This window comes from Phacochoerus africanus, chromosome 5, assembly GCF_016906955.1.
Source record: "Phacochoerus africanus isolate WHEZ1 chromosome 5, ROS_Pafr_v1, whole genome shotgun sequence".
Taxonomy (NCBI): Eukaryota; Metazoa; Chordata; class Mammalia; order Artiodactyla; family Suidae; genus Phacochoerus; species Phacochoerus africanus.
In genome coordinates, this window is record NC_062548.1 from 45,131,499 (window position 1) to 45,155,572 (window position 24,074).

The 24,074-nt window shown below is 64.2% G+C and overlaps 3 protein-coding genes across 7 annotated transcripts; 2 read left to right on the forward strand and 1 right to left on the reverse strand.

Annotated features, from left to right (window-relative positions):
• Positions 1-1,838: 1,838 nt before the first annotated feature.
• IGFALS (insulin like growth factor binding protein acid labile subunit) lies at positions 1,839-8,238 on the forward strand. Its single transcript, XM_047780959.1, has 2 exons — positions 1,839-5,285; positions 6,290-8,238. Exons 1-2 carry the CDS (start codon positions 5,270-5,272, stop codon positions 8,092-8,094), a joined length of 1,821 nt encoding a protein of 606 aa, XP_047636915.1. The 5' UTR covers positions 1,839-5,269; the 3' UTR covers positions 8,095-8,238.
• A 648-nt stretch (positions 8,239-8,886) lies between these two features.
• EME2 (essential meiotic structure-specific endonuclease subunit 2) lies at positions 8,887-24,037 on the reverse strand. Of its 4 annotated transcripts, XM_047780960.1 has the most exons (9): positions 23,785-24,025; positions 23,335-23,471; positions 21,353-22,106; positions 10,987-11,105; positions 10,707-10,905; positions 10,138-10,292; positions 9,894-10,004; positions 9,730-9,799; positions 8,887-9,363 (listed from the first exon to the last, which is right to left on the reverse strand). In XM_047780960.1, the coding sequence occupies exons 1-9, from the start codon at positions 24,008-24,010 to the stop codon at positions 9,218-9,220; spliced, it is 1,917 nt and encodes a 638-aa protein (XP_047636916.1). In that variant the 5' UTR covers positions 24,011-24,025; the 3' UTR covers positions 8,887-9,217. The 4 variants fall into 4 exon arrangements, with proteins under 4 accessions (XP_047636916.1, XP_047636918.1, XP_047636919.1 ...); XM_047780964.1 differs by lacking the exons at positions 8,887-9,363; positions 9,730-9,799; positions 9,894-10,004; ... (1 more) ...; positions 10,707-10,905; positions 10,987-11,105 and adding exons at positions 20,592-21,272; positions 22,282-22,373; positions 22,803-22,913 and having other exon boundaries at positions 21,353-21,542; positions 21,724-21,839; positions 22,013-22,106; positions 23,785-24,037; XM_047780962.1 differs by lacking the exons at positions 21,353-22,106; positions 23,335-23,471; positions 23,785-24,025 and adding an exon at positions 14,270-14,462.
• Positions 14,622-20,573, forward strand: SPSB3 (splA/ryanodine receptor domain and SOCS box containing 3). 2 transcript variants are annotated; one of them, XM_047780965.1, is made up of 7 exons: positions 14,622-14,763; positions 16,050-16,187; positions 18,801-18,975; positions 19,065-19,252; positions 19,326-19,428; positions 19,508-19,633; positions 19,810-20,573. In XM_047780965.1, the coding sequence occupies exons 2-7, from the start codon at positions 16,062-16,064 to the stop codon at positions 20,148-20,150; spliced, it is 1,059 nt and encodes a 352-aa protein (XP_047636921.1). In that variant the 5' UTR covers positions 14,622-14,763; positions 16,050-16,061; the 3' UTR covers positions 20,151-20,573. The 2 variants fall into 2 exon arrangements, with proteins under 2 accessions (XP_047636921.1, XP_047636922.1); XM_047780966.1 differs by lacking the exon at positions 14,622-14,763 and adding an exon at positions 15,054-15,346.
• Positions 24,038-24,074: the final 37 nt, after the last annotated feature.

The following is a 24,074-nucleotide window of genomic DNA, read 5'->3' on the forward strand; positions in this document are numbered from 1 at the left end:
AAGTGCAGCAGCTCCAGGTCACTGCCAAGGTGAGGGGTGGATGGATTCCCAGCCTTGCTCAGTAGGTTAAAGGATCTGGCGTTGCCATGGTCGCGGTGTAGGTCACAGGCAGCTGTGGCTGGGATTCAGTCCCTGGCCCCGAAACCTCCACATGCCATGAGTGCAGCCACAACATTAAAAGAACATCTGCTAATTTCCAAACGGCTGCTCTGTCAAATCATTCCGAACTCAGTTATTACAACATGTCGTAGCCCCTGGCCGTTCTGGAGGTCGAAGCTGACAGCAGCCTCCCTGCACTGCAGGGTCAGCAGAGCTGTTCCTTGGGGGGGCTCTGGGGCCAAACTCTGTCCCCGGCCTTTCCCACTGCTGGAGGCTCCCCACCGCCCTCCATTTGCAAAACTCAGCAACTAGCCTCCCCTCCCTGCCTCACGCTGCCCTCCCCTCTTCCACTTTTAGGGACCCCTGTAATTACACGGGGGCCCCCCCGCAAAGGCCAGGTCACCCTCACCGTCTGGAGGTCGGTGGAGGAGCAGCCTCGTTCCCCTTTGCCCTGCACCCTGACACAGGCACCACCGCAGGGACAGGACAGGGCCGTCGCTGGTCGGGAGCCTCCTCCTGCCTGCGACGGCAGCTGTGAAGACAAGCCCGCCTCCTCAGCGCTGGGGAAGGAGTGTAGGCTCCCTGCTCTTGGCCCTTTGCAGCGGCCCACGGGGTGTGCAGGGAAGCTCCTGCACATGAAAGGCGTCTCCACACGCGCAGGGTCCCCGCTGGGTGGCAACGGGACTGACGGCCTCTTGGGAGCACTGAGGTGCAGTGGGTAAGGCTCTGGTGGTGCTGCAGCTGTGGCTTAGGTTGCAACTAGGGCTCCAATCTGATCCCTGTGCAGCGGGGCGGCCAAAAAAGGAAAAACCACGTCCTTATGCACAGACAGTGTGATCCTGTGTGGGGCCTAAGGAGTCAGATACACACACACCCGGAACTAAGAAGCTGAGCCGGAGAAATCTGTTGGGATTACACAGGCTAAAGCCAATCTGAAAACAAAATCACACCAGTTGCACTCACCACGGCATCAAGACTAATAAAATACTCAGAAATCACTTTATCAAACCTACTGTAAGATTCATACGCTAAAAACTACCCGTCCCCCACGCTAAGAGAGGAGTTCTGGTCGGGGCGCACTGGAAACGAATCCGACTAGGAATCATGGGGTTGCAGGTTTGATCTTGGCCTCCCTCAGTGGGTCGGGGATCCAGTGTTGCCATGAGCTGTGGTGTAGGTCACAGATGCAGCTTGGATCCTGTGTGGCTGTGGCTGTGGTGTAGGCTGGTGGCTACAGCTCTGATGCGACCCCTAGCCTGGGAACCTCCATATGCCACAGGGGCAGCCCTAAAAAAGACAAACCAACCAAAAAAAAAAAAAAAGCCAAGAGAAAGAAGATAGACGTACATGGAAAGACAGTCTGCGTTTCCTTTTTCTTTTTATGGCCACACCCGAAGCACATGGAAGTTGCTGGGCCAGGGATTCAATCCCAGCCACAGCTGTGACCTACGCCTGCCGGGGGATCCACACCGCACCGCTGCAGCAACCCCGAAGTCAGATTCCTTTTTTTTTTTTTTTTGGTCTCTTTAGGCTGCACCCACGGAACATTGGAGGTTCCCAGGCCAGTGGTCGAATCAGAGCTGCAGCTGCCAGCCTACGCCACAGCCACAGCCACGTGGGATCTGAGCCGCGTCTGCGACCTATACCACAGCTCATGGCAATGCCGGATCCTTAACCCATTGAGCGAGGCTGGGGATCAAACCTGCATCTTCATGGATACTAGTTGGGTTTTTTACCATTGAACCACAACAGGAACTTCTTCAGTCAGATTCTTAACCCACTGAGCCACAGTGGGAACTCTGATAATCTGTGTCTCCCACGGAGCAGGTCTTTGTGACCTGGGTTATAGAAAGAGTCAGGAGACACCACGCCGAAGTCATGTGCCATGTAGGAAAAAACGGATCAAGTGGACTTCATAAAATCAACTTCTGTACTTCGAAAGACATTTTTTTAAAAAAAGAGATAAACCACAAATATCTGCAAATATTATCTCTGATAACCCATAACCTATAAAGTCCACCACCCATAATATACACTTAGAACTCAGTGAGACACCTCAATTAAAAAGGGGCAAAAGTCTGGAGCAGACCCTTCCCCCAAGAGGACCTAAGACCCTCAATAAGCACGTGGGAAAATGCCCAGTATCCGCAGAAACACGGCACAGCTTAAAACATCCGAACAGAACCCTGACCACACCAGATCCTGGCGACACGGAACTGGGATTCTCAGAGTTTGTGAAACGATACAATCATTTTGGAAAACGGTCTTTTAAAAATTAGAGGCTCTGGGAGCCAGCAAGCCCCCGCCTGAGAATCCGCCCTAGAGGAGCGAAGCCCACGTCCCCCCAACTGTCCAGGGCAACGGTGCTCCCTGTGGACAGCCCCAAACGGAAGCTCGCCAGGTATCCGTCAGCGGACGTGGCGAGGCCAGCAGATGGGATGGCAGCTGCGTCACCAGCAGGGACATGGATGTGCTGAGCGAGTGCGCCACAGGCACGAGCCCTGAAGACATGCTGGGCGAGGCAGGTGGGGTCCGGAAGGCCCCCCGTCGGCTGCCAACGTTCTGCAGGTGACTGGTGCGGGCGGCTGCACGCGTTACCGAGGGTCGGGTGGAACAGCATCAAAAGCAACAACCATCGACAGGGAAAACACACAAACTCTGAAACAGACGTGCAAGATCCTAACATGGAAAGCTACAAAGACGCCCCAGAGACCCTGAGAGCCTGAGGAAAGGGGGCCCCTGTGCCCCGTCCACAGATGGACACTCAAGCTGCAAGACAATCAAAGTCGGACGGGTGTCTGCGCCCACCGCGCACACGGACCTGCACGGGGCCCCGCGTCCAGGAAGCTCTCGGAGGAGGATCCGCTCTGCCTCCAGGGCCCAGGAGGTGCCCAGAAAGGAGCAGGCCGCAGTGGGCCCTGCCAACAGCCAAGGTGGTGCCGAGGGGCGCAGAGGAAGGGAAAGCCCAGGGAGGCGACCGTGCCCCCCGCTCGCTCCGAGGAGGCACCTGCGCGCGTGGGCGGCCCGCAGGTGCCCCGGAGGGCAGGGCTCTAATGCCTTCACCAGGTGGCTTAGGAGGCCGTACTCACGTGCGTGGCTGTGGCGTGGCCGGCAGCTGCAGCTCCGATTTGACCCCTTGCCTGGGAACATCCATGGGCCGCGGGTGTGACCCTAAAAAGACAATAACCAACCAAACAAAACCACCACCCCAAGTCCCACGGACGGCAGCCAAACTGACAATGAGCCGGAGACGGACACGCACCTGCCAGGACAGTCCCCTGGCCAAGGAGCCAGTGTCCCCACAGCCCCCATCACTTGTGCTGACAAGAGGACAATGACCGTCACTGTCACCCCCTTTGGACTGAATACAGACCGGGCACCCGCGTGGTCCCAGGAGGGTGTGACCCCTAACTACCCGGGGGCTTGCCCTCGCCTGCCAGGAGGACACCCCCTGGTCCCAGGGGCTGCCCTCCCAGGACCCTCACGTGCACACGCAGCCCTGGGTGGCAGGGCACTTGGACAGAAGGCGGGGAGAGACGATGGCAACGTGGCCCGAGGGCGCCCAGACCCCGCGCTTCCGTGGACATGTGTCCAGGCTCCTTAAGGGAATCTCAGGCGCCCCGTGCAGAGGCCAGCGCGGCTGCGGAGGGTCGGGGGCCAGGACACTGCCAGACTCGGGAAACCCAGCGCGCGCCTGGCCACTTACAGGCGGCTTCCAGCCCTAAACGCTCAAACGCGAGAAGGCGGCCTGCAAACTGCCCCTCCAGTCCATGTGTGCCTGGCCCGCGGGGCCACCCAGGAGCTCTGCTGAGTCCGCGCTTTCCGCCGTGGAGACGTGTGTTTACCATGTAAATGGCTGGGTGTGGACTTTCTCCTGGTGGATCTATAATTTCTCAGAAGAGAAGCTGAGAAACGACCTGGAAAGAAGTCAAAGCTCAATAGAGGGATGAGGACCAAGCTGGGCCCCTCGGCGCGGCTGCCGGGGCGCTGGGGAGGGGGCGCCCCGAGGCCCCCACCTCCTCCCTCTGCTTCCCCAGGTCAGGTCCGAGGGGCCTGACCCCACAACAGGCCTTGCCCTCCCTGACTCGGGTCCACCTTTTCAACCCCTTCCAGCCCCTCTGAGCGCAGGCCCAGTGCCCAGGGCGGGTGGAGGGCTGGGCAGGCCCCGCGGGCTGCCGGGCGGGCGGCCGGAGGGCGCCTCCTCCTGCAGGTCGGGAAGGGCTCTGACCTGCAGGCCCGGGGCCGTGGCCACGCCCCTTCCCCCATCTGACCCCAGGCCACACGGGCACCTGTCCCAGGGCCTGGGCAGGGTGGGTGGCTGTGCCCCACAAACGCCCAGGAGGACAGCGTGGGGCCTGCCGCTGGTGGGGGCTGAGCTCAGGGCCGCTGGACCTGGCCCCCGAGGCCAGGCCATGCCCCGCTCTCTTCCTGGGAGGACTCTGCGGGGACAGCAAACACGAGGTGGCCGGGCCCTGCCAAGCATTCCTAGAAGAGGTTGGGGGAGGGGCAGCCGCCAGACACCAGCTGACCCCGGGGTCACAGGAGAAGCCAAGACTGGGCCAGGCCCCTGGACGCTGGGACAAGAACCCCACCCGGCAGGCAGTTAGGAAACGGGAGGAGGGGGAGGCCAGCACGCCGGGGAGGGGGCAGAGGCTTAACTCCCACGTGGCCGGGTGCTGGGCGGGGAGACCCCCGAGCTGCCCGAGGGGCCCCCGCCCACACGCGGGAGGCCAGCTGTGCCCCAGCTCCTCACGGGCTGCTCTGAGGGAGACCCCGGCCCGCCCACCCGCCCGTCCGGCCTGCAGCCCAGTGCTGCCCCGCCCAGCCCCGCAGGGGGACGTAAGAGGGGCCTGGAGGAGGGGCCGGGAGGAGGGGGACAGGCCCCTTGCGGCCCCTCCATCTGCACCAGGCCCATCTCGCCCCCCGAAGGCACTGCAGGGTGGATGCCGCCCCCTGCCCGTGCCCTGCCGTCCGCACCGTGTGCCCTCAGTGCCGAGGCTGGCGGCCCGGCAGGAGGGGGTTAAGCGCGCTGGGGCCAGCAGGGCCGGGCTGACCGGTAAGGAGGGTGCTGGCCGCTGGCGGCGGCGGTGGGGAAATCCAGAGGGCAGGAGCGGCCGGCCCAGCAGACGCGCCCATTCGCCACCCGCCTGTGGCCCGCTCTGCACGAGGGATGGCCCTAAGGAAAGGTGAGGCCCCGCGGGCCAGCACCCGCTCCTGGAGGGCTGGCCCCGTGCCCGAGCCCCTGGGGCAGGGGCTGCCCCCTGGGAGGGCGCAGCTCAGGGCGGGCCGGGGGCTGTGGGAGACCACAGGCGGGGAGTGGGGTGGGGGGGCGTGATGGTTGGCAGTGGCAGGGGGCCCGGCCGAGCCCAGCCCCGAGAAGCTCCTGGCCTCCCCCACCTCCTCCCCCAGCCCAGGGCCCAGGCTGGCAGTGCAGGCGGGGGAGGCCTCACCCCAGACCCTCCACTGGGCCATGGCCTGTGCTCCCAGCCACCCTGGAGGCCAGGCCCCCGCCACCCGGGCCCCTCTCAGAGCCTATCCCGCCTCCGGCGGGGTGAGGCCCCCACCCCAGGACCTCAAGCTCTTGGGGGGGGCAGGGAGGAGCCGGTGCAGTGGGCAACCTGGTGCCCAGCGGAGGTCTGGGGGGTGTTGCCGGGGAGCCTGGCATCCTTTGTCCTGGGACGCTATGCGGTCTCGAGTCCCCCGCTGCCCAGAGGCCTGTGCCCTGTTCCTTCCCCAGCCACGGCACTGGGCCAAGTCCCCGGGTGTGGACCGCACCCCGGTCTGGTGTCGGGCGCACTGTCCAGACCCTCGGGGTGGCAGGTGCACATACCCACCGAGGCCTGCTCCGGAATGTTCTCGCGCTCACGCCTTCTTCCAGGCCCGCTGGCAGCCTAGGCTGGCTTGAGGGTCCACCTTGAGGATGCAGATGAGTCCATGGCCTAATCGCCAGGTCCCCAGCCCTGTCTTTCTGGAACAGGCGTTACCGCTCCGTGGGTCCTGCGGGTGGAAAGGGCAGCCAGGTTTGGACCGGAGGACGTGCCAATCGTCCTGCCTGTCTCCTGTTGCCCGTCTATGTGGGGGACCAGTGCCTCCCTCCAGCCCATTCGGCAGTGCCCGGTCCCAGCCGCGGGCTGCTTCCCGGTCTCCCGGGCCCCGTCAGGGCCGCCTCCCCAAGCCCCTCTCCCCACAGGAGGCCACGCCCTGGCGGCGCTGCTGGTCTCCTGGGCGGCACTGGGCCCCTGCACCCTGGCGGGCACGGAGCCCGGGGTGCCATCGGACACCGAGGGCCTGCCGTGCCCGGCTGCCTGCTCCTGCGGCCATGACGACTACACGGACGAGCTCAGCGTCTTCTGCAGCTCCCGGAACCTCACGCGGCTGCCCGACGGCATCCCAGACGCCGCCAGGGCCCTGTGGCTGGACGGCAACAACTTCTCCTCCGTCCCCGCGGGGGCTTTCCGCAACCTCTCCAGCCTGGGCTTCCTCAACCTGCAGGGCAGCGGCCTGGCCAGCCTGGAGCCGCAGGCGCTGCTGGGCCTGCAGAACCTGTACCACCTGCACCTGGAACGGAACCAGCTGCGCAGCCTGGCGGCCCACACCTTCCTGCACACGCCGGGCCTGGCCTCGCTTGGCCTCCACAACAACCTGCTCAGCCGGGTGGAGGAGGGCCTCTTCCAGGGCCTGACCAACCTCTGGGACCTCAACCTGGGCTGGAACAGCCTGGCTGTGCTGCCCGACACCGCGTTCCAGGGCCTGGCCAACCTGCGGGAGCTGGTGCTGGCCGGCAACAAGCTGGCCTACCTGCAGCCCGCGCTCTTCTGCGGCCTGGGCGAGCTGCGCGAGCTGGACCTGAGCAGAAACGCCCTGCGGAGCGTCAAGGCCAACGTCTTCGTCAAGCTGCCCAAGCTCCAGAAGCTGTACCTGGACCACAACCTGCTGGCCGCCGTGGCCCCGGGCGCCTTCCTGGGCATGAAGGCCCTGCGCTGGCTGGACCTGTCCCACAACCGCGTGGGGGGCCTCCTGGAAGACACGTTCCCCGGCCTGCTGGGCCTGCACGTCCTGCGCCTGGCGCACAATGCCCTCGCCAGCCTGCGGCCCCGCACCTTCAAGGACCTGCACTTCCTGGAGGAGCTGCAGCTCGGCCACAACCGCCTCCGGCAGCTGCCCGAGAAGGCCTTCGAGGGCCTGGGCCAGCTGGAGGTGCTCACGCTCAACGACAACCAGATCCAGGAGATCAAGGCGGGCGCCTTCTTGGGCCTCTTCAACGTGGCCGTCATGAACCTGTCCGGCAACTGCCTGCGGAACCTGCCGGAGCAGGTCTTCCGGGGCCTGGGCAAGCTGCACAGCCTGCACCTGGAGCACAGCTGCCTGGGCCGCGTCGGCCTGCACACCTTCGCCGGCCTCTCGGGGCTGCGCCGGCTCTTCCTCAAGGACAACGGCCTCGAGGCCATCGATGAGCAGAGCCTGTGGGGGCTGGCGGAGCTCCTGGAGCTGGACCTCACCTCCAACCGGCTCACGCACCTGCCCGGCCGGCTCTTCCAGGGGCTCGGCAAGCTGGAGTACCTGCTCCTCTCCCGCAACCGGCTGTCGGCGCTGCCAGCGGACGCGCTGGGGCCCCTGCAGCGCACCTTCTGGCTGGACGTCTCGCACAACCGCCTGCAGGCACTGCCCGAGGCCGTGCTGGCACCGCTGGGGCGGCTGCGCTACCTCAGCCTCAGGAACAACTCGCTGCGGACCTTCGTGCCGCAGCCCCCGGGCCTGGAGCGCCTGTGGCTCGAGGGCAACCCCTGGGACTGTGGCTGCCCCCTCCGGGCCCTGAGGGCCCTCGCCCTGCAGCACCCGGGCGTCGTGCCCCGCTTCGTGCGGGCCGTGGCGGAGGGGGATGACGACCGGCAGCCTCCCGCCTACGCCTACAACAACATCACCTGCGCCAGCCCCCCGGCCGTGTCCGGCCTGGACCTGCGCGACCTCAGCGAGGCCCACTTTGCCCACTGCTGACCCGTGTGCTCAGGGGACCTGCTGGGTCCCGCCCCCAGTGGACCCCAGCCTGGGGCTGGGCCCGGGCCCTGTGGTGTGGCCCCCAGCCGGGTCCCAGAGGGCCAGCCCTCCCCACCCTTCCCCGATTAAAAGCAACCTAATGAACGCCGTGTGCGCACAGTGGGGGCACGGCGCTGGCCTGGGCATGTGGCCCCGCTCGCCGCGCTCACCCCTGCTCTGGCTGCCACGGCCCCGCATGGCCGTCCCCGTCCCTCCCCGTCGGTGCCCACTCTCTGCAGTCCACCCACCCCAACCCCCAGCCCCCAGCCGAGGCATGGCAGGCACTCACTCAGGTCCTCGAGGTGGCCGGTCCCACAGGTCGGTGCGCAGCTGAGGCGCCTGGAGGTGGGGCTGTTGCCGGCCTGGTCCCTGGGCCCCCGGCAGAAGCCAACGTCCCCGGCATGCCCCTGTCCTGGTGCCCTCTGCCCTCTGCATCTCTCCCTTGGACAAGGGCGCTGCCACCCTGCCTGCCGGAGCCCACCCTCCCGGCCTTCCCGCTCCTTCGCTTTGCCCGGCCCGCAGCGCGACGGCTGGCGGCGGGGCAGCCCCTTCCCCTCACCGGTTCTCCGGCATCACCAGTCACTCGACAAACCCTCCCCAAGCTCCACTCACATGCGCCCTCGCCCGAGCCTCCAACGGCGTCGACCAGGGACCGCTGGCCCAGGCCCTGGGACGTGGGGGTGGACGCCGTCTGCCGCAGACACAGTGACACAGAGCCGGGGACGCGGGGCCGGGGCAGAAGGACCAGCAGGGTCAGATATGGCACCGCGGTGGCGGGGCGCCTTTATTTGGGACTCCTCTGAGATACAGCTGACACCTGGGGGGGTGCCCCCTCCTCTACCCTGAGGACAGGCCTGGGGGCTGAGGGGCCCCAGGATGGCTGAGGGTGGCGGAAGCCCCCCAGGTGCTTGGGCCCGCGCCGCCGGGAGCTCAGGCCTCGGCCGTCGGGCCGCGTGCTTTCCACCGCGCCTCACGGGCCGATGGGGCAGAACCATGGCGCACTGTCCGCGGCTCAGAGTTGAGCCACCGCTGGGCCATCAGAAACGTGTCCTGGGAGGCGCGCCCAGCAGCGTGGCCGCCTCGGTCAGCGGAGCCCAATGGGGGTCTCGTCGAGGATCCTCTGCGCGATGGAGGAGAGCGCGGGGAAGGCAGGGCTGTCAGGGAAGCTGCGCGCCAAGTCGCGGCCCTCCTCCAGGCTCCTGGCGAGCTCGGGATCCAGGGGCACGGAGCCTGCAGGGGGCCGGGGGCGGGAGCGGGGCCGTCAGCGATCCCATGGCTCCCGGGCGGAGGCGCCCGGAAGGATGGCCACCCGGAGCCTCTCGCGCTCCGGCCCTCGAAGCAGTGCAGGCCGGGCGCGGGGGCGAAACTCCTTCCTCCACAGCCTCCACAGGCACCTGGGCCACAGGCGCCTGCTCCTGCCCAGGGGCAGCCTCTCTCCAGCTCGTTAACCGTAACCATTGAAGCGGGTTGCTGGAGAGGAGCGACCCAGCCCGAGGAGCACAGGAGGCACAACCTCTCCCTCCCACTTGGGGCGCAGGGGGCGTGGGGATGTCCAACCACCCAGAGCAGAGGCCCGGGCGGCCCTAGCTCGCTCACCCAGGAAGGGCACTCCGGCGTGTCTGGCCAGCTCCTCGCCGCCTCCCCGGGAGAAGACGTGGGTGCACTCCTGGGACACAGAGGCGCGGGTCCACCTCGAGGCCCCTCCCCACCCTCGAGGAGAGGGGCTGGCCGCCCGCCCCCCGGGGCCGCCCACGACTCACGGCGCAGTGTGGGCAGACGAAGCCGCTCATGTTCTCCACGAGCCCGATGACCCGCAGCCCTACCTTCCTACAGAAAGTCAGCTCCCGCCTCACGTCCCCCACGGACACAGCCTGGAGACCGGGCACAGACGAGACTGGCTGCTGGGTACCCCCAAAACGCAGCCACGAGGGGTGGAAAGATGGAGACAGGGCCCGCCCCAGGATGGCACGCAGCTGGGGAAGCAGGGGGGTGCTCCCGGAGTACCTGGGGCGTGGTGACCACGAGGGCCCCCAGGGGGCCGTAGGGGCGCAGGGCGTCCACAGCAGCCATGTGCTCATCCGAGGTCCCAGGGGGCGTGTCCACAACCAGGTAGTCCAGCGGCCCCCAGGCCACGTCAGACACAAACTGCTTTATCAGCGCTGCGGAGACCGGGGAGGGCCAGGCGGGGGAGCACGGGTGAGGCAGGGGACTCCCGGGTGTCACGGGCAGGGCAGCCTCTGTAGGGCCCAGGACCACCCAGCAGCACAGCTGTGCAGGCCGCTCCTCCCCAGGAACCAGGAGCACCCCCTACCCCAACTTCCACCCAGGTTGGAGCTGGGAACCCTCCCCAGGCGTCTGGACCCCGCCCTGCACTCGCTCTGCACCCGGCAGCCTCTCTGCCACCCAGAGCGAGTCTAGTGCCATCCACTGGCGCACAGCCACCACAGCCCCACCTTGCACCCCTCACGGAGGACCTCTGAGCAGGTGCTGCCGTGGTCCTGCCACAGGCCGGGAAGCCTCGCCCGCGCCTTGGCAAGGGAAGGCCAGCGCTTGGCCCGCCCGCCTGGCGTTACCGTTCTTCTTGGGGCCTCTCCACACCACGGCCTCGTCCGGCTTCTCCAGCAGGAAGCCCACCGACATGAGGGAGATGCCCTGCTCCTGGTCCACGAAGACCGGCACCCAGCCCCCGTCGCACTGATGCACGGCCCTGCCCTGCACCCGGAGCATGCGGGGGATGCTGGGGCCGCACAGGTCCACGTCGAGGAGCCCCACCTGCAGGAGGCGGGCACAGGCACCTGAGGCCGGGGCCCCGCCAGGCAGGGTGTAAAGCCGGCGGCCGCCCGATGTGCTCACCTTCTTGCCCGCGTGGCGCAGGGCCAGGGCCAGCTCCGTGGAGATGGTGCTTTTCCCGACACCCCCCTTTCCTGAGAGGACAAGGATGATGTGCCGGACGCCGGCCAGGTTTCCAGGCTCTGGTCAAAAGGACAACAGGGCAAGAGAACAGGGCGTCTCCTTGGTACCACCCGCTCTGTGCCCCCACCGTGGGGTCAAGAGGCTCTTCCTGTGCCCCAAGTCCCGCCCCATCACCCAGCAAAAGGGCGTCGACAGCAGGTCCCAGACCCAGCTGCGGCACCTCGGAAATGACCGCTCCCACCGGCGGGAGCAGGGCTGTGCCACGGCACAAAAGGCCCGAAAGGCCTTCTCTCCAGGTGGGCGTGTGACCACCTGGCCACGCGCACGCTCCGGGTGACTCCCAGCCGACGGCCCGGGCAGTGGGTGGGGACGAATACAAACAGGGTCCTCGCTACAGCCGCGCAGGGCAGCCTGCCAGCCCCTCACTCCGCTCTGGAGGTGCCCAGCGCCCCCGCCCTAGGGTCACTAAAGGCACCCAGGGCAGCCGTGGCCTTGCGCTCCCAGGAGGGAGGCTGCAGCTCTGAGAACAGCCACCACTGCGTGCAGAGTCAGGCCACGTGGATGGCTCACGTCGTGCCTTAGGAAACCCTGGGTACACAGGGCGGCCGAAGCAGCAGTGCTACTCCCTGGGCAGGCCCTGGCCTGGGGAGTCCCACCAGCCACAGGCCACTCTGCCTCAGCTCCTCTCCCTTCCAATGAGCCCGCACCCAACCACTATTCACCATTCCACTCCCTGCCACCCCACAGGGCTGCATCTGTGTACAAACCACCCGCAGCCACCGCAAGAGCTCCAAGTTCTTGCCCCCTAGCCCTCAGGACCTCAGCATCCAGACGATGGCCCGGCCTCCAACTGCTCCCTCCACAGCAAGCCCAGGGCCCCAGGAAGGGCCCAATAAAAGGTGACCAAGCCCCTCTCTCCTTCAAATGTCCCTAAAGGAACTTAGAGGCTCCTGGCCAGGCTCTCCCACAGGTCCTTGCCATAAACGCATTACAGTGCTTGTCCTGGGTCTCCTTCCAGGATTGGTGGCTGAGATCTTCTAAGCGTACAAGGAAAGGCCACGCCCCCCCCCCCCCCCCCCCCCCCCCCGCAAATGGCCAGCTCACTGCAAATACAAGCCCTGGACATCATGCTTCAGGGCACCTCTGCGATGCCTTAAAAGTCTCTTACTTATATTGACTTAATATCAAAAAGGACTGGGAGTTCCCTGGTGGCCTAGCCAGTTAAGGATCCAGAGTTGTCACTGCTGTGCTTCGAGTTTAATCCCTGGCCTGGGAACTTTCATACGCTGTGGATGCAGCCCCCCCACCAAAAAAAATCGAAAACTATTTAGGAGTCAGGAATTACCGTTGTGGCACCTCAGTGGAAACGAACCTGACTGGCATCCATGAGGATTGCAGGTTCAATCCCTGGCCTCGCTCAGTGGGTTAAGGATCTGGCATTGCCGAGAGCTGTGGTATAGGCCAGCAGCTACAGCTCCCATTCAACACCTAGCCTGGGTACCTCCATATGCCACACCATGGCCCTCAAAAAAAAAAAAAAAGTATTTAGGAGTCAATTTCACCTTGGGTGGGGTGGGCAACCTCTAGTAGAATATCAGGAAAGCCAAGCCGGACCCGGATGCTCATTTCCACTTGCCCTTGGTGTGGATGCTGCAGTGACAAGCCCTCAGTACTAACAACTTGCTTTGCTCACTGGGGGGACTGGGGAATTTTATCCGCCTGAGCATCAAACAGGACACTCCTCCCATCAGGTAACTGGAAGGAGCAGCGACCTTCTCAGGCAACAGTGCTTAGGAGCCAACCCCGAGAAACTTTACAAACTAAAAAGCTTCCATGCGGAGAGCAGCGAGAATCCGCGTGCCCACCAGGTGTGAGAGGCTGCACCGAGAGGGCGAAGAAGAGCAGTATCTCCTGCCGGAGGGAAATGAGGCCCCTCTATGGATAAAAAGCCCGATCAAACATTCTGTTCAACCCAATCGTGACCATTTGATACACTAGACAAGTATGAAAGTTTCTGTACACAAAGAATCTTTCTAGGAAAGGAGAAGCAACTGATACCAGGGTTGCCTGTGGAAACAGGTAAGGTGACCGTGTGGCCCTTAGGCTTCTTGAACCTTCTTGTACGTGCTCCTCTCCTGGCCACAGTTCAAAAAGAAGGCTTCAGAGTTCCCGCTGTGGCTCAGTGGGTTAAGAACCCCACTAGCATTTGAGAGGACATGGGTTTGATCCCTGGCCCCATTCAGTAAGTTAAGGATCCTGCGTTGCCTCAAGCTGAGGCGTGGGTCACAGATGCGGGTTGAATCTGGTGTTGCACTGGCTGTGGCCACAGCTGCAGCTCCAATTAAACTCGGAGCCAGGAACTTCGATACGCCGCACTTGTAACCGGGCAGTTAAAAAAAAAAAACACGAAGGCTTCATCAGCCAATCTAGAAGGCTTCTAACAAGTATGCCCTTTTCGTAACAAGCTTTTTCAGACTTTTCCCTCCGGTGCTACCTTTGTACCTTGATGGATAAGTCTGGAGGTAAGAGCGCTTGTGCCCAAGGTACCTGGCCTAAGGTCTGCTAGAAGAGAAGGCAGAAAAGAACGCCTAAGAAAGGCGTGTTTGGGCGACTCTGCAAATCCAACTGTGCCCAATGGAGTATTTGTACTCTGTCCCACACTACTTTCATCATTTTATTTTAGTTTGTTTTCTTGTCTTTTTAGGGCCGCACCCACGGCACAGGGAGGTTCTCAGGCTAGGGTTCCAATCAGAGCTGTAGTCTCCGGCCTACACCACAGCCACAGCCACGCCATATCCGAGCCGCATCTGCGACACCACAGCTGAAGGCAACGCGGGATCCTTCACCCACTGAACGAGGCCAAGGACTGAACGCGCAACCTCGTGGTTAACTAGTCAGATTCGTTTCCACTGTACCACGACGGGAACTCCGATTTTTTTTTTAAACTAGAGCTTAGAAACCTAGAATGATACTTTTAAAGGAAATAAGAGTCTGAGGCCTCCCAGGTTTTCCTTCTTAGAAACCCTCTCTTGAGACTTCTAAGTGCGCCCTAATGACCAAACTCTCACGCGCACCTCGGCGACCTTTACGTTGTAAATAAGACGCAGAGCTAACACCTGGATCCCCGACCGGCTGCCGCGGGCCAGCTCGTTCACTCTGCCCTCGCGCCGGCAGTCGGGGACGCGCCGGCAGCCGGGGACACCCCGCAGCTCTGCACACTCACCAGCCGCCGCCTCCATCCGGACCGGTTTGCCCCGCGTCTTCCTTCCGCTTCCTCCCAGGCACCGCCCGCCCCGGCTTGAGTGAAGCGCCTCCACAACCAATGGCCAGTGCGAACCCTCCTGATAGGTCCACTCGCTCAACCTTTAGCCAATCCGATCGCATGAGGGGGTGCACGCAGATTCCGGCGCAGACGACGTACAAAACATGGACCTACATCCGTGTTCACGCCCGCACTTGGGACCGCCTCTTTTCCTCGCCCCGCGTCCAATGGGCGTGCGGGCCCTCTCTCCGACCTCTTGAGAAGTGACCCATGGGGACGTTGGGTCAGGATTGACGGGGCCATCGGCCTCTCAACAAAAGGCGTGTGCTGCGGGGCCCGCCCTTCTTACGAAGCCCCGAGCCGCGCGCGCTGCGGGGATTGTTTACGTCTGGCTCAGGAGCGGAAAGTAGGTCACGGCCGGCCGGGCGGAGCGCGGCGGCGCAGAGCGGCTGCAGGTGAGCGGCGGGCCGCGTCTGCGCCGGGATCCCCGGGCCTCCCTGGCCCCGCCTGGCTCCGGACCCCGCTGCGCCCGTTGACCTTGCGGAGCCGTGGGGCCGGCGCGCCTTTGTTCCTGCGGCGGCGGCGGCGGCGGCCGTGGCGGGGCCGGGCTCGGCTCTGCGCCGCAGGCCGGGCGGGGCGGCGGGCGGGCTGCCGCCGCGCGGCGCGGGAGGGACCCCGCCACCCGCCGATCCTGAGACAGTAAGATGCCCGATCGGGACGTGACCGGCTACTGCGCTGTCTGGGAGCACGCTGCCCGGCTTCGCAGCGGGGTCAGACTCGGGGCCGTGCTTTCAGCGTGCACCGCCTGGCGCCAGCTGTGTGCCGCGGAGGTGGCGGGCGGGGAATGGGTTGGGCTCACTGAAGCCGTCTCCCGAAACGAACCCTGGTGTGCAGACGCGCTCCCATCCCTCGAAAGCTCTGCCTTACCTAATTCACCATCGTCTCTCGGGGTCGTGGCTGGGGGACAGTCCTGGCCCTCCTGAGGATTTCAATCCAGGGAAAAGCCGCGAAGTAGATGATCACAGAAATCGACTTATTGTAAGTCGGACATGCAAACTGAGAGCCAAAGACGGGAGGGGAAGGCATTCTGGGCAAAGGGCAGTAAGAGCTAGCAGCTGGATCATAGGCTTTGTAGAATTTTGCATTTTATTCTAAGAGGAGCTTACAGCTTCGTTAAGATCTAAAGATTTGTATTTCAAGAAAAGCTTGGTTGTGGCTGTAGTGAATGAAGTGGAAAGAGGCAGAGCGAAGATGAGCCATGTCCGGGCGGGCCGGGCAGGGTTGTAGACGGATTCAGGACATGTTTTAGCAGTGATGTGGGGCATGTAGGGCTGGCAGGCCACGGTAGGAGGGGGGAAAGAGGTGCTGGGGATGACTGGTGTGTTTCTGGCATGAGGAACTTGTGGGTTGGAGATGCCATTCGTCAAACTGGACGGTGGAGGAGGGGCAGGCAGAGTTTGGGATGCCTGAGGGACGGGCAGGCGGGACAGCTCGGTGCCTGAGGCTGAGCTCGGATCGGGGAGAGGGGCTGAGCCGGGCGTCATGGGTGTTTGGATGGTGTTCCTCACTCTTTACCTGGGTTTTGTCAAGGTGCTTGGATCCTGGAGTGAGGCTTGTGCTCATGAAGAGTTCTGGAGCCCTGGGGGGGGCCGGCAGAGGGGGGCTGAGTCTCGGGGGCGTCAGGGGACCTACCAGTGTGCTGTGTTCCCTTTCCTTGCTCAGACTCCCTGCTTTCTTCCAGATCCTATCCACCATGACCAGGCGCCCACGGAGCAGCAGAGCGTGGCATTTTGTCTTGAGTGCAGCCCGTCGAGACGCGGATGCCCGGGCCGTGGCTCTGGCAGGGACCCCCAACTGGGGCTACGACTCTGATGGGCAGGTAGGTTTCAGTGGGTGAGGCGACAGCTAAGGGAGACGCTGCCTGAACTGGACTGGAAGAGAAAGCTGCCCCTGGGGCCAGAGGCAGGGCTGGCCTGGCCCTCCCTGTCCCTCTGCTCACCCAGGCCCTTTATATGGGCTCAGGACCTCAGGACAGATGCTACCTGCCTCTGCGCCTTTTGACCTGAAGATGTCAGTGGGAACTTTGGTCAGTTTATTTAACAAAATCTTCGTCTTATTTACCAAACCAGTTTCCAAAGGCAGCTATGGTTAACTCCACGAGCAATCTTCTGGATGTTTTCTCTGCCTGTTTAAATCTGTATTTTGTATTTGTGTGTACGCATCTGAAAAAAGAATCTTGATTTTTTTTTTTTTTTTTTTTTGCTTTTTAGGGCCTCACACACGGCATATGGAGGTTCCCAGGCTAGGGGTTGAATTGGAGCTACAGCTGCCGGCCTACACCACAGTCACAGCAACGCCAGATCCGAGTCGCATCTGCGACCTACACCATAGTTCACGGCAACGCTGGATCCTTTTTTTTTTTTTGCTATTTCTTGGGCCACTCCCACGGCATATGGAGGTTCCCAGGCTAGGGGGTCTAATCGGAGCCGTAGCCACCGGCCTACGCCAGAGCCACAGCAACTCGGGATCCGAGCCGCGTCTGCAACCTACACCACAGCTCACAGCAACGCTGGGTCCTTAACCCACTGAGCAAGGGCAAGGACTGAACCCGCAACCTCATGGTTCCTAGTCAGATTCGTTAACCACTGCGCCACAATGGGAACTCCCAATGCTGGATCCTTAACCCACTGAGCTGGGCCAGGGATCAAACCTGCGGCCTCATGGATCCTAGTCAGGTTCGTTCACCGCTGAGCCACAGTGGGAACTCCCAGAATTTTAGTTTTTTAAAGACCAGCATTTCTGCGCCTTCCCACGTCAGTGACCCTGCGCTCTGGGAGGCTGGGGACTCTGGAGGCCGTGAGGAGAGCCTCCTGTTCTGACCCCCACCCCCGTGGGGCGGAGTGGCGGGGCTGTGTGGCCTTCGTGTCCCTGGGGGCAGGGAGGCATGGGGATGCCTCTGTAGTTGGCTTCCTGAACCTTTTAGACTAGAGCTGGGCTCTGGATCTGCCCTGAGTCACCTCCACTGCTTCCTGCAGGGGTGATCTCTGGGTGACTTGGTGCTGCCCTGTCACAGCCACCTGGACTCAGTCAGGTGTCCTGGGTGGGGATGGGTGCCTCTCTTCCCTAGAGCCACCAGGCCTTGGGGGGGATTGGAGGCGATGACTCAGAGTTGATGACATCCTAGGCCCCTTCCTGGAGCCTCCCTTTGCTCCCTGCCCAGGCCAGTGAGAGGCCCTGCCTGCATTCCTGTCCCACCCGCAGCTCCCACTGACCACGTGGCCTGAAGCGTGTCCCTGCTTTGCTGGCTCATCACTGGGTGGGGTGCAGGTGTCTAGGGGCTGGGGGGTGGTATGTGGCCACTTAACAGCCTAGTGTCCTTGTGTGTGTGGTTGGGGAGAGCATGTCACCCAGCACCTTTGAAGGCTGAACACTCACACCCCTGTCCTTGTGCGCTCTGTGCCCAGCTTGTGTACAGGTGTCTGTGCCCTTGGCTCCATGGAGGGGTGCCTCTGGCCGATGGCTGTTCCAAGCTAGCAGGGTGCTCCAGGCCTCCCAAGGGGGGCTCCTGAGCTGTGTCTGCCCTTGGTTCAGGGAACGTAGGTGGCGGTGCTGAGGGCACCAAAGTCTAACAGCGAAGGAGCTCAGCTCCAGCGGGAGGAGGCACATCAACAAGGGCGCAGGAGGGCGTGGGGGGGGCGATGGGGGGGACGACGCAGTGAGGAGCTGGGGGCGCCTCCTTGAAGTGGTTTCCAAAAGTGGTCCAGGGCTGGGGCCGGCAGGGGGCCTGCTGCTTGGATGAGTGAGGCCGGGCTGTGTTCTCAGGGGAGCCGGATCCCTGGCAGAGGGTATTTTGGAGGAGTTGGAGGAACACCTGGAGGCCGGGACAGTGACAGTGGAGGCCAGAGCCAGGCCAGGCCAGTAGGCCAAGCTGGGTGGGCCAGGAGCGCAGGCACGGAGGCCGTCTGCACCCCAGGCCCCACCTTGATCTGCTGGAGGTGCAGAGCCTAGGTCAGTGTCTGGAGGGGTCTGTGTGGCGTCACAACAGCGACAGCAAGGTGCCCGGAGAGCACCCTGGCCAGCCTCCAGGAGGGCCTTTGGGTCAGCCTGTCCCCAGAACCCGACCAGCTCAGCCTTGGTGTCTGGCCACTGGGTGAGATCAGGCCCCCAGGGCTTGGAGTCCCCATTTATCTGTGGTGAGGAGCTGCCTGAGCGGTGCTGGAAACCGAGTGTGCGGCCCCACCTGGATGAGCGGCTGGGTCTCCAGGGCTCTCACCTTTCTTTGTAGGGACCACCTGCATGGTGGCCTTTGGGAAGGAAGCCCTCCCAGCTCCTAAGCCAGGCAGAGGTGCCCAGGGTCACCGGAAGGGTGGCTGGCTGTGCCCTTGAGACCAGCCCCCTGGGTCCTTCCGTGAGGTGCCAAGTGGTCCAGCCAGGGGTCGGGTTGGGCCGGTGAAGGCAGGACTGGCTGGAACAGCTTGCCCTTTGCTCGCAGCACAGCGACTCAGATTCCGACCCCGAGTGTCCGAACGCGCCACCCTCCATCCCCAGCGCGGTGCCCGTGACCGGGGAGTCCTTCTGTGACTGTGATAGTCAGAGCGAGGCCTTCTGCGGCAGCCTGCACACCGCCCACCGGGGCAGGGACTGCCGCTGCGGGGAGGAGGACGAGGGTGAGCACCGCGGGGCCGCTGGAGACGGGGGGGGGGGGGGCCCTCTGGGCTGCAGGGCGCGCGCCCAGCCCCGGCCTCTTGCTCTGCAGATTTCGACTGGGTCTGGGATGACCTGAACAAGTCCTCAGCCACCCTGCTGAGCTGCGACAACCGCAAGGTCAGCTTCCACACGGAGTACAGCTGTGGCACGGCAGCCATCCGCGGCACCAAGGAGCTGGCCGAGGGCCAGCACTTCTGGGAGATCAAGATGACCTCGCCCGTCTACGGCACCGACATGGTGAGTGGCGGGGCTGCGGGGGGGCCGTGGGCGCCGTGGCGCACAGCCCCCTCACCAGCCCCGTTCTTCCCAGATGGTGGGCATCGGGACATCGGATGTGGACCTGGACAAGTACCATCACACGTTCTGCAGCCTGCTCGGCAGGGACGAGGACAGCTGGGGCCTCTCCTACACGGGTGTGTGTGCGGGGCGTGGGGGGTGGGCGGGGCTCCCAGGCTGCCGGCTCATCCACCCCCCCGCCCCCGCCACCCCCAGGGCTCCTCCACCATAAGGGCGACAAGACCAGCTTCTCCTCGCGGTTCGGCCAGGGCTCCATCATCGGCGTCCACCTGGACACCTGGCACGGCACACTAACCTTCTTCAAGAACAGGAAGTGCATAGGTGAGCAGCGCCCTGTGTGCATGCGCAGGGCACGGCTGCCCCGAGGCTCCCTGAGAGGACGTCCCAGGGTCCCCAGACCTGGCCAGGGCTGGCGGGCGGCCCAGCATCCTTAGGCACCTTAGGAGGCCTCTGGGGACCGGGGTCTGGGCTCAGGATGCTCCCCCCGCCCTCCCCAGGAGTGGCAGCCACGCAGCTGCAGAACAAGAGGTTCTACCCGATGGTGTGTTCCACGGCGGCCAAGAGCAGCATGAAAGTGATCCGCTCCTGCGCCACCATCACCTCCCTGCAGTACCTGTGCTGCTACCGCCTGCGCCAGCTGCGGCCCGACTCCGGGGACACGCTCGAGGGCCTGCCCCTGCCACCCGGCCTCAAGCAGGTGCTGCACCACAAGCTGGGCTGGGTCCTGAGCATGAGCTGCACCCACCACAAGCCCCCTGCACCTGCGCCCTCGCCGGCAGCTAGTCCCAGCAGCCCTGAGAGCCGGCGCTGCCAGAGGAAGCGCTGCCGAAGGACCTAGCTTGTTCCACCAAAACGGCCTTCTGGGCCCGGGGCAGCGGCGACGCTGCCCACCCTTTGGACCACCCTCCAGGGCCACGGGAGAGGGAAGCCTGGGCTGAGGTGGTCTCGGCTGCCCCCTGCCGCCCAAGGCTGGACAGGCCTTGTTCTGGAGGCTCTGGGGCCTCTGGGGCCTCGCCCTGTGATCCTGAGACCAGGACCGCCCAGGTCTGCGTGCTGCCTGTGCCCCATGAGCGGCCACGGCCCCAGAACAGCTGGACGCAGGCTGCAGGCCCAGGAGGCTGTGGTCTGCTGCCTGCAAGGATGGCCTCTTCCTGCCGTCTCTGGCCTCGGGTTCTCAACTCCCCTTTTGCATGTGGTCAGCTGCCATCGGTCCCGTCTGAGGCCGAAGCGACTCTGTAATAAAGGTAGCCTTGACGTCTGACGCCTCCGCTGCCGCTAGAATGATAGGGGCTGGGCCAAGGCTGGGGCGCACAGCCCGGCTCCCGTTGGGGCGTCGCACACCCTCGGGAGGCGGCGGCCTGCTTCTCTTCTCCCCTCAGAGCTTCCTCACAGCTCTTCCTCTCCGGAGCCACCGCCAAGCCTCCAGGGGACTGGTGTGTGCCCTGGGCACCTGCCTGAGGTGCTCCCCAGCCCTTCCCGACCGTCCTGGGCGGCTCCCACCCCCTCCTCCAGGCTGTGCAGGGCCCAGGGCACCTGAACGCTGCCCCTGCTTCTCCAGACTTTCCAGCCGGCTCGCATCTCCTGGCCAGACAAGAATCTCCTCTCCTGTCCGTCCCAGTTACGTGAGAACTTTCCCTGCTTCCCTCCACCCCATGCGGGCAGAACTGGCCAAGAGCCCTAGAACTGGCTGTTCCGCGTGGCTTGCCCCCCTGCCCCCCACTCCCTCTGGTTTCTGGTCAGTGCCCACGGCGGCTGCGTCGAATCTGCCAGCGGCAGGCCCATGGCGTGGTCAGCAGCCCAGGTCCAGCAGGAGGTCGGGGTTGGTGGCGGTTAGGTGGAGGCAGAGGCGGCGGGAAAGGTCAGGCCCCACCCTGCGGGGCCGCGCACCCTCGCCCGTCTTCACAGGCAGGCCAGCCAGGAGGGCCAGGCGCTCCTGCTCCGTGCCGCAGGCCGCATATGCCTAGGGCAGGCACAGGGATGAGCAGGGCAGGCCTCAGGGACCCAGCCTCCACACTGGGATCCGGAAAGGGGGGTGCCCACCTGTTGCAGAAGCCGGGGAGAGGGGAAGGCAGTGACGACAGCATCGGCCACAGCTGGGCTGACGCGGTTGAACTGTTGGATCTGCCGCCGCCAGGCCACCCGCAGCCCTGTGCCACCTCTTGCCACTTGCTCTCCTGCTGCCCAGCACCCTGCGGTGCAGAAGGAGAAGGCCCTCAGCTCCTGGGACTGCCTGGAAGAGGGAGGGTGCGGGGAGGCCCCTGAAGGCTCTGCTCTGCTCTCCTGTGTGCCCTGCCTCCAGCTCAGCAAAGCCCTTGGAGACCCCTTTTGCTCTGTGAGGCCAGGGCCGCGCCACCCGCCCGGCACTCCCATGCCTCGCAGCCACAGCCAGCAGCCAGGAGAGGGTCACCCACTTGAAAGGGCGCTGGGCAAGGGCCTTGGTGAATGCGCACACGTGCTGACTCAGTTCCTGCCAGGAGGCCACCAGCAGCACATCCACGTTTGCCCAGAGCTGCAGGAGCACCAGCGCCTGAGGAGGGATGAGCCCGTGGGCGTGGGTCAGAGGAGGGTTCCCTTGGTGGGCTTCCAGCTGAGACCACCCGTGTGCCACCCTCATGCCAAACTGGCCCCTGCTGCTTCTCGGAGGGCAGCCCAAGGGCCAGGGCCCAGGCCAACCATCTGGCCCAACCTGACTGCCCTCACCTCCTCCACCTCGGGCCAGCCGACTGCCACCTTGGCACGGGCCACCACTGGATTCTCTGGCTGCTGCATCTCCTGGGTGCTGGGCTGGTGAGACCTGAGCAGAGGTGGCCATCCCTCTGGCTCCCCGGCCTCCATGAGTTCTCCCACTCCCCCCCAGAGCCCACCCGCGGGAGCAGGTGAGCTGTGCCCCAGCCCCGGAGCCGCCCCTGCCTTTCCCCCGAACTCCCATCCCGGTCAGGCCTGCTAAGGGGTTCTAGGGGGACCAGTACCAGAGGTAAGCATCCAACCCAATGACAGCCAGGTGGGGGCGGGCAGGGCTCTCAGGACAGATCCAGGGCACAGAACAGGTTGGGCCACTGCTCTGCAAGCCAAAGAGGTTTACTGCATTTATTCCTCAGGCTGCGGCAGGTGGGGTCCACGGGCCCCCGGTCTGCAGGAAGCAGGGGCGTGGGCCAAGGTGGCCTGGCCGTGCTGGGAGGAGGTAGCCGAGGATTCCTGCCCAGACGGCTCTCTTTAGGAAACCAGCACTGCCCCCCACGGACCAAGGGGATCTTCAAAAGCCCTGGGCACAGGCGTCTAGAAGAATCGGAAGGAGACCCCTTCTCCACCCTGGGCTACCTCTGTGTTCCAGCCTGGCCTTTGCTTGGCACATGGTGTGTTGATACACGGTGAACCTTGAATGCTGGGCCATGGCAGGAGCTCTAACCTAATGATACCCAGTGGGCTTCCCCCATCTCCCGGCATCCAAGATAGGGAAACCAGCCCCTCCTTATTCATGGAGCAAGATTACTCCCCGCCCCGAGAACTGGATCAGCTGGCCAACGCCCTGCAGAAACTCCTGGGGCTGCAGCAGCAGCAGCAGCAGGTCCTGCTCATCTGCAGCCCACACCTCAGGAGGCACCTGTGGGGACACCTGGGCCTGGGCATCCTGGAAGTTCCAAGGCTGGTGGCCACAGCCATGGACAGGTTTTTCTGGTTGTGCACTACAGAAACTCAATGTTTTGTCTTCTACTGAGGCTACTACGGCCAGCCCAGGTCTACGGAGCAACAACACCTCCAGGCACAAGTGGATAGGGCTGGAACATCCCTCGGCAGCAGCTGAGGGCAGGCTCTGGCTCCTCAGCCCTGCAACTCATCAAGCAAGGGGCTGGTGGCATCACCCACTCAGTGTCCCTGTTCTCAGATGACTAGTCTATACAATCTCCACGAGTGCAGCAGCTGCCTCTCCAGACAGCTTTGTGGACAGAAACCATCCAACCCAGGACTGCACTCCGTAAATGCGGGAGAGGAGGCTGCTGGGGACAGTAACCCAGGACACTCACACCGGGAGGGCAAGGATCTGGCTTCACTCTGCTCCACCTGAGGCTCCGGGCAGGGCGCTGAGGCTCCACACGGTACTCACAGCCCAGGGTGTCCAAGGCCTCCATCAGGATGTCGGCAGCAGCATCTTCCAGGATGGCTGGGATTGGGGAAGGAGGGTCAGCTGTCATTTCTTCTTTTCCCCACGCCGGGACACTACTGGGGTGAGGAGAGCAGACCCACAGCCTAGACAGCATGTTGACAATACGCTGATTGGCAGCGGCTCCCAGAGCGCGGGTCCGAGCGTCTCATCAAGCTCGCCAACGGGGAAGCCGGCGCCCGTTCCTGGCCGACTGGCGGCCTTCAGAGAGGCCCTTCCCTGCCGCAGTCAGGCCAACTACCATCTTTCGGGGTTAAGGGGAACTTCCGAGGAGAGCATCCCACCCCCGGCCGCTCACTGGGCTCGCCCGCACCTGGGTCCACGAGCACCGCCAGGCGCCGCACGGCCCGCTCGGGTCGCAGCCGCCGCAGCGCCTTGGCCACCGCCCTGCGCTCCTCCGCCGGGTCCCGGACGGTCGCGGCGGCCTCCGCGCCGGCGGAACCCTCGGCGTCCGAGTCCGAGATCTCCCAGGTCGGGGGCCTCCGCGGTCCCCGGCCCCGGCGCGAGCCCCCGGCCCTCCCAGCCCCAGCGTCGGCCATGGCCTGCCCGGCCTCTTCTGCGCTTCCGGCCGCGCCCGGACGCCTTTGCGGGGGACACCGGCCC